This window comes from Dermochelys coriacea, chromosome 6 (genome assembly GCF_009764565.3).
Source record: "Dermochelys coriacea isolate rDerCor1 chromosome 6, rDerCor1.pri.v4, whole genome shotgun sequence".
In the NCBI taxonomy this organism is placed as follows: domain Eukaryota; kingdom Metazoa; phylum Chordata; order Testudines; family Dermochelyidae; genus Dermochelys; species Dermochelys coriacea.
In genome coordinates, this window is record NC_050073.1 from 29,799,436 (window position 1) to 29,818,818 (window position 19,383).

Here is a 19,383-nt window from a genome sequence, read left to right on the forward strand (position 1 = left end):
CAGAAAAGGGCAACAAAAATTATTAGTGTTATGGAACAGATTCTGTATGAGGAGAGATTAATAAGACTGGGACTTTTCAGCTTGGAAAAGAGATGGCTAAGGGGAAATATGATTGAAGTCTATAAAATCATGACTGGTGTAGAGAAAGTAGATAAGGAAGGGTTGTTTACTACTTCTCATAACACAAGAACTAGGAGTCACCAAATGAAATTAATAGGCAGCAGGTTTAAAACAAATAAAAGGAAGTATTTCTTCACACAACACACAGTCAACCTGTGGAACACTTTGCCAGAGGATGTTGTGAAGGCCAAGACCATAACAGGGTTCAAAAAAGAACTAGATAAATTTGTGGAGGATAGGTCCATCAATGGCTATTAGCCAGGTTGGACAGGAATGGTGTCCCTAGCCTCTGTTTGCCAGAAGCTGGGAATGAACAACGGGATGGATCACTTGATGATTACCTGTTCTGTTCATTACTTCTGGGGCACCCCTGGCACTGGCCACTGTCTGAAGACAGGATACTGGGCTGGATGGACCTTTGGTCTGACCCAGTAGGGCCCTTCTTATGTATTGGAGAACATAGAATTAATGCAGTTAGAGAAAATGGCTTTTCATTCTTCATTTGTACATTGTACAACATGTAAGCGATTTATTTGTGTAACATCTTTTGTACTTGGAGAAGAATGGATTCCTAAATTATTATAACCCTTTTACAAAATTTCAGAAGATGGTAAATGCCAAGCAGAAGGGAAGTAGAAGACCAGATTAGACTCCTTTGTGTGTAAACAAGACTTCTGAACGCATGTTAAGTTTTATCTGTTCAGCCAAAAATGAGCTATTTCATCATCATCAAAAAAAACCTCTTAAAATAATGAAGGTAGTTATTTGTTTAAACATGTGTGTGTTTGACTTCCAGAGTACAGCTTACTACTTGCATTCACCATATTATCAAGCATGATTACCCCAACCGCTGGACTGCAGTTGTGGAGAAAATTGGTTTTTATCTTCAGTCTGATAACAGTGCTTGCTGGCTTGGAATTCTCCTTTGTCTTTATCAACTCGTGAAAAACTATGAGTGAGTTTTCCCCAAACAAAAAAACATAGAAAGTCTATTCATTTGTAGCAATATATTTTCTGTAAGTTTTATATATACTTCTGAATATGCGCTGGAGGTTAATGTATAAAATATTGAATTGCATGTTGCAATGAACACTGATTGGAGGTAATTTAATATAAATCTCTGAATTCAATAACAAGTCTTGATAATATTTCACCATCTGGAGATAGTAGCTCACGTTGTCTTTCCTAATTAGTTCCATAAATACAGTACATAAATCTTTCTTCATATTAAAACTTTGAGATATGAGATCAGAATACTAGGGTTTCTTTAAAGCAGTCGCTTTCGGAGTTGAAGATGGGCATGGTATCACAAGTCTTAGTGATAGGGGAAAGAGTGTCCAGGGGATAAAAGCATGGCTTTGTCAGGAACAGCATGAGAAATAATGTTTGTTAGACATCTAGTCAGTTTATAATCTAGATATTGTGTTACATGTGAAAAATACATAACAGTTGCAAAGTCCAAAAATTCAAAAGTTATGAAATGCGAGAATTAAGGTTCTGTGTAATCTTACTTTGGGCCCCTTGTGCATATGCATTGTCCATTCTCTCATAGGAAGTCGGTAGCTGTAGCAGAGCCGCAGATAAAAATCCTATTCTCTAGCTCCCAATCTAGTGCCTTACATGCTTAATTTGTTTGTGAGCATCTGTTTGGCTATAAACCAGGTATATCTAAGCATAAATTCAGTCCATGCAATTGTATGTGTTAATTTTGAAAATCTGTCCGTCAATGTGTAGTGTTATGGCTTAAACCACGTTGTTGCAGCCTGCTGGTTGATCAGCTTTAACTTAATCTAAAATATTAACCAACTTTAGGCCAATTTAAGAGCTGAATTGACTTCAGATGGAAAGTAAATCACTTGGGCCTTCGGTATTTTTGCTTCAAAGGCAGCCAGTATTTCAATTGGCAGGCTTTTACATGGGTCAGATTGTTTTCTCTGATCTTTCCCTTTCTGTTGTTACCCTGTTCTTTATCATTGTGTCTTCAAGCAAGCTGGTAGTGAACTTTTCTTGAGCAACATTTTTACGTTCTCCATTTTTTCTTAAGCTTCATGCTTCTGATTAAGTTAATCTGTAGGAACCATATTTATGATTTTTGGGTTGGACTCTTGTTTAAATGGTTATACAATTTTTTATAAGACATGCATTTAATATCAGATTATGTAGGTTTTAGTTTGTTTTTTGTGAACTGGCACTATTAGAAGGTTAATTTGTGTATTTAAGTTGAGCTGTATAAAGTCCAATAATGGGGTGGCATAAGAATGAGCATACTTTAGTGTTAATTGTTTAAGTAAAGCTGTGAATTCTGAAGTACAGTAATGTAAAACTTTTTATTCTTAAATCCTTAGTTTAGAACATCACTAGTAGTATCAGATAATACTCTAATCTGACAATTGTTCAGTTAGTAGGATTTTTTTCTTTATTATAACTAGAACTGGGTGAAAAAAGCTAATAGCATTTTGTGGATATAGAAGGTGAACAAACTCCAACAGTGCTGCCTAATGGTGAGGTGGGGATATGGCAGGTCATCTCCCCATTGCAAATACAGTCCTGTCTTTCAGCAGCTCCCCCCCCGCCACCCTGGCCTGGCCCAGTTTCTGGTTCTTACCTTTTGCATGGGGACTTTAGGGTTAGGGTAGTCTTCTCAAATGAAGGCTCCTGTTGTTGTCATGTCATCTTGGAGTGGGTTGGGGAGGTCAGGCCCATCCTCTCCAGCAGGCTCTGGTCCAGGGCCCAATAGTAGGCAGTGATCCTTCGCACCATTGGGTGCTAAGTTAGCTGCCCTCTGGACCACTTCCTACCAGCCTCCTTTTCCCCACAGATTAAATAAAAAAAATCTCGTATAAAGTCACTGACCTGCACGGTTAGTCACCTGCCTTTTCTTTGTAGGTGTGCTCAGGCAACGAGCTCCTGGGCAACACTGCCCCCAGAGTTCAGCGCCTCTGGTCTGCTCCCTTTTGACTGCCTCCCTCTGAGCTGCTCTGCTTCCCCTTTTACATGCTGCCTGCAAGTTGTTCAGGCATCAGAGGTGTGGTTGGGTGGAGCTGCCTAAACCCAGAGCTGCTCCTTAACCCCTTGCTCTCCAGTGTGGTGTTTGTACACCCCATCACTGTGGAGAATTTTGATATTTTGAATTTTGATTTTGTTCCAATTTGGAACAAAATGCAAAAATATTTGAAATACTCCATTAAAGGGAATAGAGCCCTGGCCCCAGGTAAGTCCTCCTGGCAGGATACCCTAGATCCATAGACCGTGGAAGCACCAGGAAATCAAGGAGTTTCAAGCCTGGAAGCCCAGGCTCTCCAACAACTCAGTGGAGTTGGGTAGACGAGATGACAGGAAACAACTTCTTCCATTGTCTTGGTTCTATCAGAATCAAACAGTGTCCACGAAATGTTTCAATTTTGGCAAATTCCAGTGAAAGTGTTTTGTTGGATATTTTCTGACCAGCACTACTTGTAACTTTCTTGTCTATAAAATTATGGGGTTTGCTCACTGTTTTCTTGCTACTGTGACCTTGTTTTACCATAGAAAATTGTGTGGCATGTGTGTGATGTGACATTCAGAGTGAGTCAGCAGGAGAACGTTATGTTAGTGTTGAATGATTGTAAAGTAATGCAGCTAAGTTGTTTTTTAAATTCATTGGGTTTGGCTCTGTGTTGGTATAGCGCTTTTTATATGACCCCATGAGTGCCATAGTAAGATATAACTCAGTTTTTAAAATCTGTCCTTGGGAGCTGCAGCTCCTGTGTGCCTCTCTTCTGTGCAGGCACAACTTACTTTTCATATCAATAAAGTTTAGTTGTAAAATCTTTGTAAAGCATTTTATTCTTACCTAAAGGTACAAGAAACCAGAGGAGCGGAGTCCCTTGATAGCAGCAATGCAGCACTTCCTGCCTGTTCTGAAAGATCGTTTCATTCAGCTTCTGTCTGATCCATCTGATCAGTCTGTCCTCATCCAGAAACAGATCTTCAAAATCTTCTATGCTCTTGTTCAGGTGGAAGCAAATTTTCTGTATTCTTGAGCAAAGGTTTAATCTGAAAGTTTACTTCCTTTCTCTCTTCCCCCCCCCTCCCCCAAATATATTACATTCTAGGTACTAATGTATTTGAAACAACATTACCAATTCTGTTTCATTTGAGTCATTTTTCACCAATGCTCAACTATGGTGTGACTAACAAGCTTTTGGTATGATTCTGTGTACCATAACACCAATAATACAGATTTTTTTTTTTTTTTAGTTTAAAATTGGGTCACACATTTTTTGAGTCTACTGTCTTTGAACTCTCTGGAACCTGACAGTGCCACTCCTGAGTAAGTCAGAGTGGTTATGAGAGAACAAGAGCCATTTTATAACACTAGAAACAACCATTTATCTTTCTTTTGTAGTGTTACTATATTGAGCTTATCTAACCAGAAGGAAACTGGACTAACATGCGGTTCAGAGCATATATTCTAATATTAGAGAGCTTGGGTGGTCTTGAAATGAAATTTAAAACCAGATTTACCAATCCCTCTATCATGCTTTAAGCGAAGAAAAGAATTGTCTCTGATTCAGAAAGATATAATAACTTAAATATTGTGAAATCATCTTTTATAGCAAAATTCTAAGTAAGGCAGAATTGAAAGGAAGCAGAATGTTTTTGAGGATGCAAAAGATCTCGAACACCATCAAATATCACACTCGCTCCTTTGCTCACCGCTCATAGTACTCAAGTGTATAGCAGATGTTCAGTAAGATTTTGATAGATGAGCATTCAAACATATATAATTCAAGCAGTTGATCGGGTTGTTTTAAATGGCTTTATACTGAACCTGTTTTATGCTTTTTAAATAGTATACGTTACCTCTGGAGCTGATAAATCAGCAGAACCTGACAGAATGGATAGAAATTCTAAAAACGGTTGTGGACAGAGATGTACCTGCTGTAAGTACTTTTTTATGTGTTTTTTTTTTTTTTTTCTTTGGGCTTGCAAATTGGCTTCTGAATTCAATTTCCTATATTTAAAAGTTGGTTAAAAATGTTAACAGTATTGTTTTCTTTATTCTTACTACGAGACATCTTCTAAATGTGTGGCAGGACAAATAAGATTTTTGTAAGGTTAATATGGTGGTTTCAACAGAGACTAAATGGAGAAAGTTTAAAATATTACCCGTTCTTTATAGACAAAACAGCAATTTACAAATTGTATTGTAACTCATGTTGGCTTTTTACAAAGGAAAGTTGTATTTGAACATTTATACATTACCTTTTTATTGTGGGCTTTTTTTAACTCTCCTATTTTTAGATCTGGTATTTCTGATGATCTGGAAGCATGTTTACACAGCTAATTTAAAAAAAAAAAAAGACATTTCAGCAATATTCAACTAATTTAATCTTTCTTCCTAAAGGAAACTCTTCAAGTTGATGAAGATGATAGACCAGAATTGCCTTGGTGGAAATCCAAGAAATGGGCTTTGCACATCTTGGCTAGACTTTTTGAGAGGTAGTTGTTCTTCCCATACTGTCAAATTGAAAAAACCTAACTTCTAATATGAAATTCAGCAAAATATTTCTTCATACTTGAATTTTTCACTTTTAATTCTAGGTATGGAAGCCCTGGTAATGTTTCCAAGGAGTACAGTGAATTTGCTGAAGTGTTCCTAAAGGCATTTGCTGTTGGTGTCCAACAGGTAAGAAATGCTTGAACCTGGAGTATTAGAGAAACTATGACATTTAACAATAATTTTCTCCTTCCCTCATCTTTTCGAAGGATATGGCTCCTTTCAAAATATTTTGCATTAACCTGATGCTATCAGGGAGCATGTAGGAAATACTTACACTTAGTTATCAACTGAAACAATCCAGTGTTCGCTTCCTAAGAAATATCGTATGTTGCTTGTGTAATCTGTTGAAGTACACTGTACTGCAGTTAGGCCTGTGACACTGATTTGGGCTTAGGCTAAAGGGGTGTTTAATTGCAGTGAAGATGTTCAGGCTCAGGCTGCAGCCCAAGTTTTGGGACCCTCCCAACTGACAGGTTCCTAGAGCCTCGGCTCTCAGGACTGAGCAGGGGCACTGGATTTATGGCTTATTACAACTTAAATGCCGATACATAAATCCATGGTATGACCACACTTGAATACTGCATGAAGTTCTGCAGAGGTGTTAACGGTTCACAACCTTTAGTGGTCCCATACAGTATGTGCTAACTATTTATGCTAAACAGACTGTTGCATCTTGCGTTTTGTTGTGATGCTGCAAGTACCTTTCCCAGAACTGAAAAGGAGCTCTGTGTGGCTTGAAATGTCTCTCATCAACAAAGGTTGGTCCAATAAAAGATATTACGTCACCCACCTTCTCTCAATATTCAGTGCAGTTTAGAAAGGCGAGATTTAATTCTCTTCCTAAAGTGGATTTGGCAGTAACTCCTTGTAGAGGTGCTAATGTACTATCTGAAGGTGAATACGACCTAAGGAGCCAAGTACCAAGATTGTCCATCCTAAAGAGGAATTGTGAAGCCTGGATGGGGGGCCCCCCCCAACCCCTCCTCAATAATTTTAGTCTAGGCAATTGATTGCATGGAAAAATGTCTTCAAAAGTTACAAGTTGATACTGTTTGGTAGAGAGGATTTTTTTCAGGTGCACTTCTTAGACTTGCCTAGAATCACAGTTTCTCCGTCTGTGATTGTGTTATCCAGGAAACAACTGTGGTTCAGGTCTTTAAAGGAAAATTCTTGAGGGGCAGGATTTTTGAACCCATAGAAACGTCTCCTCTCTCTACAATATGAAGTTACATAGAAACACTGAGTTATTTTGATCAGATTCTCAGGAAGGATACAGATTTTGGAAGATGGTACATGCATACACATGCACTGTGTGTGTATATACATAAAAATAGGAAAGTCCAGAATATACTGTTCCAACAGATTTTTGCAGACTTCAAACCCAACCCATGACACAGAACCCACGCTATTCAAAACTGACTTTTTGCACAGCGGCGGCGGTCAGCCTTAGGCATGTGCGCAAGGAAATTGATCCCTCAACTACATGGTGGAAAAAATTCTTAAAACATTTCTTTAATTGCAAAATCAAGAGACCCTCTGAAACACAAGAAAATAATAAGCAATTTCTGACACATGAGGACAGGCTCAAGAGTTCCACTAACACTCTGTCATGCACTCATTTTTTATCAAAGAGAAATGGGAAGTAAATACGCACTGTGGGATTACAAATTGTTCAAGTGCGGATTTGGCACAAAATCACTGAAGGTGTTCTTGGTGACTGTAGGCTTGCTCCTTCCTTCCTTCAAGAGCCATCTCCTACATTTCTGTTTGGGTTACAAAATGTCACTGATTGCCAATATGAGGCTCCCTTGGTCATATCTCCATGAATTTTCAGAAGGGTCCTAATTACTGCTTGAAAGGAGTGGAGTACATGTCTGCTCCTCCCATTACTATCTCCTGATGGGTTTCCCAGAAGAAAGAAGGCATCTCTCAAAACAAATGATAAATGGGAAGAATCGTATAGTTCCAGCACCCAGGATCCATTATCTGGGTGTGATCATAGACCAGGATTTTATTTGAATAGTAATCTGAAGGTTATCAACCACTGAATTTTTGGACACCTGATGTCACTTTGACTGCTTGGTGAAGCTATTAGTTGTACTAGTTTCATACAGAAATGAAGTTTCTGCACTCTTCCTTCTTCTAAACAGCTTAAACAGCACAGTGAATGTACAGCAAGTGGTAAGAGATTATCTTACCACGAGGATGGCGGAGAACAAAACATAGCTTTTTTCAGAAGATGCTGAACTGGGAAGACTTGAAACAGATCACTTACCTGGGGAGTACATTCCAGAACCCACGTAGCACAGGACAAGTGGTTTAATAAGTCTTATCAGCTGGCTGATGCCGAGACCAATTTGATTAGCTTTGGAAAGTATAAGTAATGTCAAAAGCAAACAGGTTTTCAATAATGCCATTGGTGTCATTTGAGCTGTCAAGGTGGAACCATCTGTATTGAAATGGGCAGAGCAGAATATAACTTTTATCCTACCACATTTGGTATCAAAGAACAAATAAACACCAGAGCCAACTGATTATGTTATGCTGAAATAAAGTGGGGAAGTGGAGCTCCTGTAACTAGGAAATTCAGGAACTTGGTGTTAGATGTTAACATCCAAGAAAAAGAAGACTGATGATCTTTTCAAGAAGTAGCTCTGGATGAACTTTCTTAAACCTGGCCAAAAAAGCCATTTATTCACATTATGTGCATTCCCACTTCTAACAAAAATAATCTAGAACATTTGGGAGGGACAAAATCAATTACTTGGAATTATCTTCACTATCTGAGACACCTGTGAATCTTGGACTGCTCTGCTGATGAATTAGGGGTGAGTCCTATAATAATACTCAAATAAGCATAGTCTTACTGTTAGGAGGGTGAGGAAAGAAGTGATCAAGAGTATTCGCACAGTATTCTGGCTCATAGAAAATCCTTCACCATTTATAGTATTTTATTGTTCAAATTCAAACATTGAGGGAATAACAAAGGAAGTACTATAAAGATGTGAAACTAAATAATAACCAAAAATTTGTACTGGATGGCCTTTCCCTCAACTTAAAAACAAACAAAAAAAAGAAAAAAAAAACTCCAAAACAATACTCTTGTCCAGGTTTCAGCTATTGCTTATTTGATCAGAGCAGCAAGGGAAAGCTGATTTCTTATTCATATGTACCAGCTTCAAGGAATCCTCAGAGATACTGTTATCCAACACAGAACTTAAACTGGTTTAACAAGAAATCATCTTTACGCATGTATGTGCTCATGCATAGCACACAGTGTAATTATGATGGAATTCCAGTTTTGATTTTATTCCCCTATTTCGGTTGCAGGTAATTTTAAATGTAATTTGAACTAAAAATGTTGAAGCTTGATCTCGGACCAAAGGTGAAGTTTTGTGGAGAGTTTGAGTAAAACATATTCAGCTGCTTCTGAGTTCTGGATGTGTGTTTGAGTTGTGAGGTTTATTTTAAAAACTTTTCCTCCATATACTGTGTATTCATAACTCAAATGGCTGTATTGACTTATTATATTCCTTGGATTTAAATATCTACAAAACAAACCAAGTTTAAATCAAGTGTAAAGGAAATTGTTTCAGTAGTTTTAAGTATTTAAAGGGGGAAAATTTATATGTTTAGTACTTAATAAGTTGTTGAATTTAAATTTTTGAAAAAGCTGTGTACATGAGCCCATAGTTAGAGATGACAGAATTTAATAGCCAGATAAAGGAACTTTACTAGCAGTACTGATAATCTTTAAGGGAATTCAATGCAAAATTATATAATTAGTGCATCACTAATGCTAAAAAAACCTACGCTCTCTGAAATCAGGAAATGCGGAAGGTTGAAAGTTCAATTTTAACACTGGTCCCTTATGGTTTGCCTTCTATAGTATGGTCTCTTGACATCTACTCATTGTCAAATACAATATATAATACAAACTGGAATTCCTGATGCAACCTTGCATGCAGGAAATAACATTACAGGATATGCACTCTTGACTTGGCTTATATCTCAACAATTTATTTACGTTGTTTAGTCTTAGTTTGGAATATATTTTAGAATACTACAAAAGTAGAATGATTTTGAACATTGGAGCCTATTTCACATTCATAGGTTAAATATCACTAAGCATAAAATACTATCTTTAACTACTGAAGTGATTTCCCTTCCCCTCCCCTCCCCCCCAGCCCCCAACTTGGCTTGTTTTGTAGCTTTTTACTTTAGGCCTTAAAAATCAAGGCAATTCTGAATGTACTGTAACTTACTGTGTGTATATATAAGGCTGTATAAGACATTCCAACTCTATTGTTTAATTAACAGATTATTTAGTAAAAAGACCATATTTTAATCCATAACAGGGCATAGAGAATCAGATTCTTAAATACTTCATTTCTCAGTCTTGATGCAGAAATGTTAGGTTTTTTCCATGGAATATTTTTTTAACCATCATTGTAGTCATCTTAATGACTAACTTTTCCAAGGAATATTTCTTAAATTATAACAATTGAATTTCAACACTTTCAAGAAAATGATGTGGACAGACCAAAGTTTCATCCATAATACAAACTTCATCTTCTGTGAGTCTTGAGACTCAATTTCATATCCTGTATCTCTTCATTTAGCTTACAAGAGGGTAAAGAGCAGTAAGGATTGCTTTTCTGACATCCCGTGTGCACCATTATAAAACCTAGGACGTTTAAAGTCTTTGTGCTATGCCACTCTACTTTCTAAGGCAACGTATAAGCCATCTATTGGGGGATGGGTAAAATTCTGCATCTTCAAGTCTGCTAAGATAATGAATGGGCTTTCAAACACCTTAATAGATTAGAGCCCAATCAATTTCAGTGAAGGCTAATACATTGGCAAAAATCATGAAACAATTTAGAAAGCAGTGATGTCCATCGTGAATATGTGGATAGATCCCTAATGAAACTCCTGTGACAGTCTAAGGCAACTTTGTAATCTCGTGTATAGATTTTTTTTTTTAACTGAATTATTTCTCAAAATAATTGGATCTTAGCTTCATCCATATTTCACTGCTGGTAAGGAGGATTGTTAGATGTGAGTGATATTTTCCCAGTGGATATTTTCTTTTAATCAGTTTTCACTATTTTCAGTCTTATCAAAGAGACGAAACATCAGCTAAGCATAGAGACTGAACTTGACCTCTCCCTTTAGTCCAACCAGTTGCTTCTTTCAGAACAATTGTGGTATTACAGGCTTGGGTTGAGCTGCAGGGAAATTTTGCAGGATGTTGGTCCCTAGACTCTTCCAATTACTTGGAGATTAAATACCAATAATTAATGCAGTGGATCCAAGTTCTGGCTTGCAGTCAGCCCCTGGCTTGACAGAATTTAAATGGCTAAACTTACCTGGAGGAGCCCCATCCCTTTAGAAGAATAGGGCCAGGAGGCATAGGAGAAGGAAAATGGAGCCAGCCCTCTACTCTCTCGGTTGCATGTTATGTTTATAATTAAGGGTTTTATTATACGTGTATATTATATGAGGAGACTGATACACCTCCATAATACCATACTAAATTCAAACACGAAGCAACAAACAGCTGGAGGGCACCAGCTAAGGAGGCCAAGCAGTGCGGCAGGCCAAGCAGTGCAGCAGCTGGGTCGGCAAGAAGAAATGTTAGTGGTGCTTATTAACTTCCTTATCTGAGGGGAGAAAGGACTCATTATCCTGTGCTGTGGTGGTGGGTAGAGTTAGCGTGAGTCACTGTTACCCAAACAGTTCTGAGGCCCATCTTCTCCTCTTTCCCAGGAGGCATTTGCTGATGATAGAATGTGGAGAACTTGCACTACTGCTGCATGAGCCATACCTGTTCGGTTAAATAAAGGACTTCAGTCTCCAGGGCTGTCAGTCCACCATCTCTCATGAATACTATAAAAATTACCTGAGCAAATTAACTAAACTTGTGTTGAGGAATTGGATGTGGCACAGACCAGAGGAACCCGTCACATGTTAACTTAGACTAATCGACACCATTTTAGTGTAGTAAAAATCTGTTTACATTTGCAAGACTGTAAGGGGCTTTGTGCGGGCGGTCCTGTGGATTAAATGGCTTCTTGGTTACTGGCCAAGGTATTCAGATTTCTAGAAGCTGTTAATGAGACTTGATTTTCACAGGTGTTGCTGAAGGTGCTGTATCAGTACAAGGAAAAGCAGTACATGGCTCCTAGAGTTCTTCAACAAACACTGAACTACATCAATCAAGGAGTGTCACATGCTGTGACCTGGAAGAATCTGAAGCCCCATATTCAAGTAAAACATTTTCTGGGAATAGTCTCTAAAAGGCTAAATTACTATGTATAAGTCAGTTTGTTTATAAACTCTCTATCCCTACTATTTAAGGTGTATGAGCTTGTATTACAAATTGTTTATTGAGAGTTGAGGTCTGCTCTGGGGAAGCAGGTCTTGTTACATTAGCATAGTTGAAATATTGGCTTTCTCTGGATGAAACAAAAACATTTACAATATTTAGGCCCCAGTCCTGCAAAAACTTCTACTTTAGGCTTGTGAATAGTCCCATTGATTTCAAGCATGTGTCTTTGCGGGATTGCAGCCCCACTAAAGGCTAAAACCCAGATTGGTTGATGCTCCTTATCGTGGACTTGGACACTCTTTTAAAATGTAAAACATAGAATGCATTTATATTAGTATCATAAGGACTTAATACAATGGTGTGAACTAAGACATCCAATGGAAACTGTTTTTAAATAAGCTCTCACAATATAAATAGGATCCCAAAACAATCATGCAGTTTCATCAGCAGCCCTTTAGCATACTGAGGCTAATAGTTAAACTATTGTATTCTTATATGTACAATTCTTGATCCATTAATGCAACACCACACAAATTCAGAGTTAATGTCCGCAACAAAATTTATGCCACCTTTACCAGCTCAATACTCCAAATACAATGGCTTGAATTGCATTGTATTGCAGGTTGTCCTTTAATTTGAAGCAGTTGGCTTTTTCTCTGTTATGACCATGTAATCCATCCCATATCTAAAATTGATGTAAGAGTAAATTTTTTTTAAATTGAAGAAAGCAAATGATTGATTTTAATAGGTTACATCCTTTTTTTGTAACGCTTTAATTGCAGGGAATTATCCAAGATGTTATATTTCCATTGATGTGCTATACAGATGCTGATGAGGCACTGTGGCAAGAAGACCCATATGAATACATACGTATGAAGTTCGGTGAGAATTTTAAAATTTTAATACACGTTAAAAAAAATATAATGCCAAACGAAGCCAGTATTTTAAGAAGTGCATTGTGAAAATAGAGATAACTAGGGTTTTTTTGGTTTTTTTTAAGTGTAGTGCACTTTTCTTAAGTGAGGTAATAGATCAGTGCTTGTCAACATGGCTACAGATACCTTAAATTCAGCGATCTTGGTTCTCACTGTAGGTGAACGTGTGTGTGTGTGTGTGTGAACACAAGATGTTTATGTGGTGGTGCAATAACTTTTTCATAGCTGTAAGAGAGCTAAGTTTTAAAATTACAGAAGGTTGTTTAGATTGGCTAATACTGTTTTTTCTTTAAAAATGCAGTTAAATTTAATCGTTAAAAGCATGTATGGCTTACATACAGTAGCTACTTTTCAGATGCTGATCTTTACCATGTGCCAAAATTTCTTATTACAAGGTGAAGTAACTTTAGTTGACCAAGTGCTTTACACAAGGCATAATTCAAAATAGATGTGCCCATATAGAGATTAAAATAGCCATGGAAGTTTTGGGTGTTCTGTTCATTTTTATGATGTTTTCCACTGGCTCTTCGTTGTCTTTTTGAAGTGTTCTAAAAGTCTTTGTAGCCTGTTCAAGAGGGGTGTGAAAGTGAAGTAATTGGACCTTCGTGAAGGCTTTTTGGTACGCTTAAGACTTTAGGCTGCCTATGATCCCACTGGGATATTCTTTGCCTATAGGGGTTAAACCCCAAAATGCAAACCATATGGCTATTGACAAGGGTTCTGAAAGCCTCTGAAGAAGGTTGAACAAGAAGAGAATTAAAGACCTAGTTTGTTTTCAGCTCTCCCAGTTTTGCCTCCTTATTACAACTAGAAAATATTTTCCCAGTGTAATTTAGTGTGTTAGATCTTTTGCAGATATAAGAGAAAGTCCTGGCCCCAGGGATCTTACAATCACAAAAATTTGACATCATGCTTACAAAGGGTGGAATGTTTCTGTGCCAGAAAACTCAAGACGTGTCTCGTCTTGTCATTTCAAAGTTTAGTCTTCTTATGAGAGCTGCGTTGAAATGCTTGTCATATCAAGGCACAGCTGGGTGACGTATGTCTGAATACTGTTGCTCTTATTTTACATTAGATCCTTAATTTATTTTAACATTATGAACTGCATTAATGGACAAAAATTTATATACTATTAAATATATTTAATAGATGTGTTTGAAGACTTCATTTCTCCTACAACTGCTGCTCAGACATTGTTGTTTACAGCATGTAGTAAAAGAAAAGAGGTAAGCTGTTTAAGGATTAACTTTGGACTAAACAAATCAAATAGTCTTATTTGATATTTTCTGCGCAACTTGCTGAGATATTTGAAACAAAAGATAAGAATCTATTAAGGTGGTTGTAAATCTTCCTGCTTAATACATAGGAACCATAATGTCACACAATAATCCAGTTGTTTTCTAGAAGTTTTTTTGGTACTCATCTGTTGGTATGATTTTTCTCCTTGAGGCTGGATAGACATATTTTGCTAATACACCCAGGAGTTATGAATCAACATGGTGGTTTAGTGATGGCATAAAGCAATGCCTAAACCCAGTCTTTTGAAGAAAAAAATGAAATACATTTTAACAATGAGTATTTTAGAGACCTGACAATGGTACTTTAGAAGACTGGCTGAAGTATTTTTACTAACACAAAGCCCTTATCAAACTAGGTCCTGCAGAAGACCATGGGCTTTTGTTATCAGATCCTCACAGAGCCAAATGCTGATCCCCGTAAGAAAGATGGCGCTCTACATATGATTGGTTCTTTGGCTGAAATTCTCCTAAAAGTAAGTACTGATTTCTAGTGGGTGTTCTGGTTCTGTTTCCTTCTCCTTTTCTACCCATCCCCTCCACACCCAACCCAGTATTAGAATAATTGAAATTAGCTCTCTGAATTTTCAAGTTTTGGTTTAGATGTCATAGTACAACTCTTTCATGGTGGAGCTTAATTATTTGGTTCTTGAACAGTTGCAGACTTCATTATACAAATCTCTTGCAAGAAGCTAGACTTCAGAAACATACACATATTATTCTGGTGTGTTGACAACAAAGGAATGTGGATAACTGAATGTTGACTCTCTGACAACGTTCGTTATAAATTATTTCATACTACTTATTTTAGGTTCTTGGAACTGCTGTGCTGCCTTTTGATAAGCAGTAAATTGCTACATAGGTTCTTCAGTTCCACTTGATTTTCAAATTCCTGGTTGTTCATGTCAGAAAATTTGTTTGATCAGAGAGAGCCTGCTGATTTAGGTACTTCATTTTCTTGTAGAAAACAGTTGTGTAACAGGTTTAGCAACCTTGTTCGCTTACAATAGCGGAGGATGACTTGGAAGAAGCTGATTTCTCTTAAGATGGATCAGTTATAACCAATTTTTGAGGTGGTTGCCCTTTCTTCCTTGTCATAAGTAGTTTGTCTTTGGTGTAAAATAGAGATAGAAACTGCAAAATAAAGAAGCCTTAGTGAGCCAAAGATAGATTGTTTTAAAAAAAACCAAACGAACCGCACCATGAATCATTGCTCTTAATCGGTCTTGTTGGTTGTGATAGTGAATAGATAGCAAACCATGCCACAAAGTGACAGACAGGCTAAGAAGGGTAAAAAGTCTGTTTTCTTTTGTGGTATGTTAAGACATCACAGTCTCCTTATTTACACTTTTATGTATAAAATAGGATTAACAATAACTCAATTTTTTTCTCCCACTTATGGCTTTTATTTAAAAATACCAACTGATGTAATTGCCTTAATATTCTCGCAGAAGAAGATATACAAAGATCAGATGGAGTACATGTTGCAGAATCATGTGTTCCCTCTCTTCAGCAGTGAGCTAGGCTATATGAGAGCACGGGTAAGAATGTATAAGGTTTACTTTTATTCACTTGTTGATCTACAATTGAATAGCTTACAGTTTTTACTGAATTGTATCTTGCTCTAAATGGACAAACTGTTTCCATCCCTCCTATAATAAAGTACATTCAAGTTTTAATCATAAGTGTAAGTTTCTTAAGATGTAGCAACATACAATTTTTTAAATGGCTGCAGTACTGTGTGCATAGCTTTTCCTCTGTGTCTAGTGGTATGGTCCATTTGTGTTTTGCATTTAGACTGTACTGCTCACACACAACCTGTGGCCAAAGATGAACTTGAGATCATAGTACTGGTTTAGTGATGTCTAAAAGACAAACCTACCACTGGCCAGCCTCCAAACTCTCAAACATCTTTATTTGTAAAAGTTCTTAATATTTTGGTTAATAAATAACATCTGTACTACTAATTAATTAGTCATTATTTTCTTGGAGAACTGACAATCCACAAGTGTTGTTAAAATGACCACTTTCTTAAATTGTCAGATGCATTTTTTTCACAGGCTTGCTGGGTCCTTCATTATTTCTGTGAAGTTAAATTTAAGAGTGACCAGAACCTCCAGACAGCCCTGGAACTCACAAGACGATGTCTGATTGATGATAGGGAAATGCCTGTGAAAGTGGAAGCTGCCATAGCACTTCAGGTTTTGATCAGTAATCAGGAGAAAGGTACACTTTTTTTTTTTGTTCAAGTTAGAGAAAACATCTCTAACATTTCTAATGAAGACACAATTTAAGCAGAAAAGATATATAATGCATTATTTTCATGGGATAAGCACTAATGTATTAGTATCGTAATTACCTTTTAGGAGATTCGTTTTATAGTCCATTCATGGTAATTTTGCCAGCTGTAGTTAGAACAAGTGGAGTGCTTGACCTAAGTAATTTTTGGACAAGGAAACTTCTGTCGTGGCTCAGCAAGCTTAGAAAGAAACATAACCTGTAATATATAATTGCTGTATTGCTGAATTCCCAGCTACTATTTGGAGTCTTGTAATAGTTATTTGTTAACAGTTTTTTGCTGTATACAAAATTTAATATGAAGTATTTCATGTTTCATAGTGCTTTGTCGATACACTTTGTCTCTCCATTGGCTTTAGTTGTGTGAAAAATATATGTAGGCTATTACATGTCAAATATTTCAGTAGTATTAAAGTGTGAATTTCTGGTTTTCTTAGACTGATACATTCTTGTTATAAAAATCATTGTAAGACTCAACATAATTGGTGTTTTATTTCCATTTACTTTGCAGCTAAGGAATATATTACACCATTCATTAGACCTGTAATGCAAGCTCTGCTTCATATTATAAGAGAGACTGAAAATGATGATCTTACCAATGTGATTCAGAAAATGATCTGTGAATATAGTGAAGAGGTTACTCCCATTGCAGTAGAAATGACCCAGCATTTGGTAAGCCTGTTTGGTCACTTTGCACTTGGGAAGTTTGTTAAACATGACGGATTTTGTTCCTTATATTCAAGATGGTTTGTCATTTGCCAGCTGACTTTAGACCAGCCCATTTAAACCCGTTAATGCAGATGTTTCACATACCTTGTGTTCAGAAGCTGCTGTGTTCTTAGTACAATAAGGAAATGTCTTCCATAGAAAAATAGTAATCCTGATTTTAGCCGTGATAACCCTTCACAGTACACTTCAGAATCAGATTAGAGTAAAAAGTCTTACTGACCTCTTACTGACCTTTAATAACTAAAGTTATTAAAACAGAAATATTAGAAGCAGTTTTTTGGTAGCAAATTGTGGGTGCCAATAGTTAGATGTTTTAGGCTAAATTAGTTGCATCTGAAAATACCTATTGTGTTCTTGGAACATCCACATAGCATAAGTTGTACCTGCAGTTTCATAAGTACAGAGGCCAGGTTGCTGCTGATCTCAAAATCAGGCCCTTAGTGTTTAGGTTTAATGGTTTATAATGAACTTAACTTTTTGGTTTCCTCTGAATTAGTAATATATGTACAGTAATCCACTTTAGCTATGTGGTACTAAACTAGTAATTCTATTCTGTTTTAGAATCAGTCATCTCTGTTTTTGTAAACTATTGAGTTAGCCCTGGGGTCTGTATTGTAAATGATATTTTTTTATATATAATTGCAAATCTACTTTATTCATATACAGATAAACCCTGGTTATTCAAATTACTTTAGACAGAATTGAGAAATTTGGGATGTTGGAAAATGGGAATTTGGAAAAACAAAATTCTGATCTTGAGGGATATGTCAAATAATTGGCATTCACCTGTACTGATTTTTTTAACACACAATATCTTAAAAGTTCAGTGTACAGAATCTCAGACTTGTACAATAGTCTCTATCCAAGCATACCCTCTTTAATTAAACTACTTGAGTGACACGCTTATCTGGGATTTTACTGTTACTGTGCAGGCAATGACATTTAACCAAGTCATTCAGACTGGACCAGATGAAGAAGGCAGTGATGACAAAGCAGTGACAGCAATGGGAATTTTGAATACCATTGATACACTCCTCAGTGTAGTTGAAGATCACAAAGAGGTAAGGAAAAACTCTTTCAAATCAAGTAAGTGCCCGAAGATGCTGGAAAATAGTTATTGTACATTGAATAAAAATCCAACAATATGCTTTCTGCCAATGTTTTAAAATCCTTTTAGTTAAAAAACTGTTAAGCTTATTTACACCTGCACACACAGGTATAAAATCATAACTATGTTGCATGTACAACTTACGAGCATAAACATTTAAGATCTTGGACACTTTACAGATTTCTGTAGCAGTCCAGATACTTGGATATAATTCTTGTGTACCAGCAGATGGAGGCAGTAACCACTAAAATTGAGTGGTGTCATTTGCTCAGTTTGTCTGTAGCAAATGTAACAGTCTTGTCAGGTGTACTGACAAACGTCTGACTTGATGCCGTGTACCCTTGGAACAAAATAGATGCATCAGTAATCGACTTACAATATTGCGTCCATTTGCTGCTGATGTATCATTTTGCTATCTGCTATACAGCAAAGTATTGGGAAATCTGCATAAGGCCAAACTCAGTGTATGTTTCTGTTTTGTTTTTTCTTGATTTTGGCATGGTTGGCACTTAAAACTTACACTGGCATATCTGTCGATCAAGGGTATGAAAAATGTTCACCCCTGAAAGACATAGCTCTGCCGACCTAATCCCCATTATAGACAGGGCTGACCTAGTTACTGCCTCTTGAGGAGGTGGATTATCTACGCTGATGGGAGAAGCCCTCCTGTCTGCATCAATAGTGTGCACTAAAGTGCTCCAGCTGTACTGCTGTACCATTTTAAGTGTAGGCATACCCTGACGTACCACAGTGGTGCAGCTGCATCTGTTCCACCCTGGTGTTTCTTGCATAGACATATCCTGCAGCTACACTAGGGGGTTCTGCTGGCATAACTATGCCAGCATAGCCTCTGTAGTGTAGCCTTAGTCTGTGTTGTAAAATACTCCAGCAAAGATTGATGTGGCTACATTTTACCGAGTATTATGCTACTATACTGATGTCTGATAAATGTTTTAATTCCATGGTGCCTAAACGGCTTGGTGGTAATCATGCTTTTAAAGTTCCAGAGGTCTTAGTAA

The 19,383-nt window shown here is 37.1% G+C and overlaps 1 protein-coding gene and 1 non-coding gene across 3 annotated transcripts in view; both read left to right on the plus strand.

Annotated features, from left to right (window-relative positions):
* The window catches only part of IPO7 (importin 7), a 48,390-nt gene that overhangs the window by 16,766 nt on the left and 12,241 nt on the right, over positions 1-19,383 (plus strand). For both annotated transcript variants that reach the window (XM_038405346.2, XM_043517424.1), the window contains exons 4-16: positions 917-1,075; positions 3,959-4,115; positions 4,956-5,045; positions 5,510-5,604; positions 5,707-5,791; positions 11,804-11,938; positions 12,782-12,881; positions 14,084-14,160; positions 14,589-14,705; positions 15,681-15,770; positions 16,290-16,455; positions 17,039-17,199; positions 18,189-18,317. In XM_038405346.2, the coding sequence (XP_038261274.1) occupies positions 917-1,075; positions 3,959-4,115; positions 4,956-5,045; positions 5,510-5,604; positions 5,707-5,791; positions 11,804-11,938; positions 12,782-12,881; positions 14,084-14,160; positions 14,589-14,705; positions 15,681-15,770; positions 16,290-16,455; positions 17,039-17,199; positions 18,189-18,317 (1,561 nt within the window). The remainder of the gene's footprint in view (positions 1-916; positions 1,076-3,958; positions 4,116-4,955; positions 5,046-5,509; positions 5,605-5,706; positions 5,792-11,803; positions 11,939-12,781; positions 12,882-14,083; positions 14,161-14,588; positions 14,706-15,680; positions 15,771-16,289; positions 16,456-17,038; positions 17,200-18,188; positions 18,318-19,383) is intronic.
* Positions 15,961-16,142, plus strand: LOC119858134. Its single transcript, XR_005293792.1, has one exon. It is a non-coding gene; the product is annotated as a small nucleolar RNA SNORA23 (small nucleolar RNA).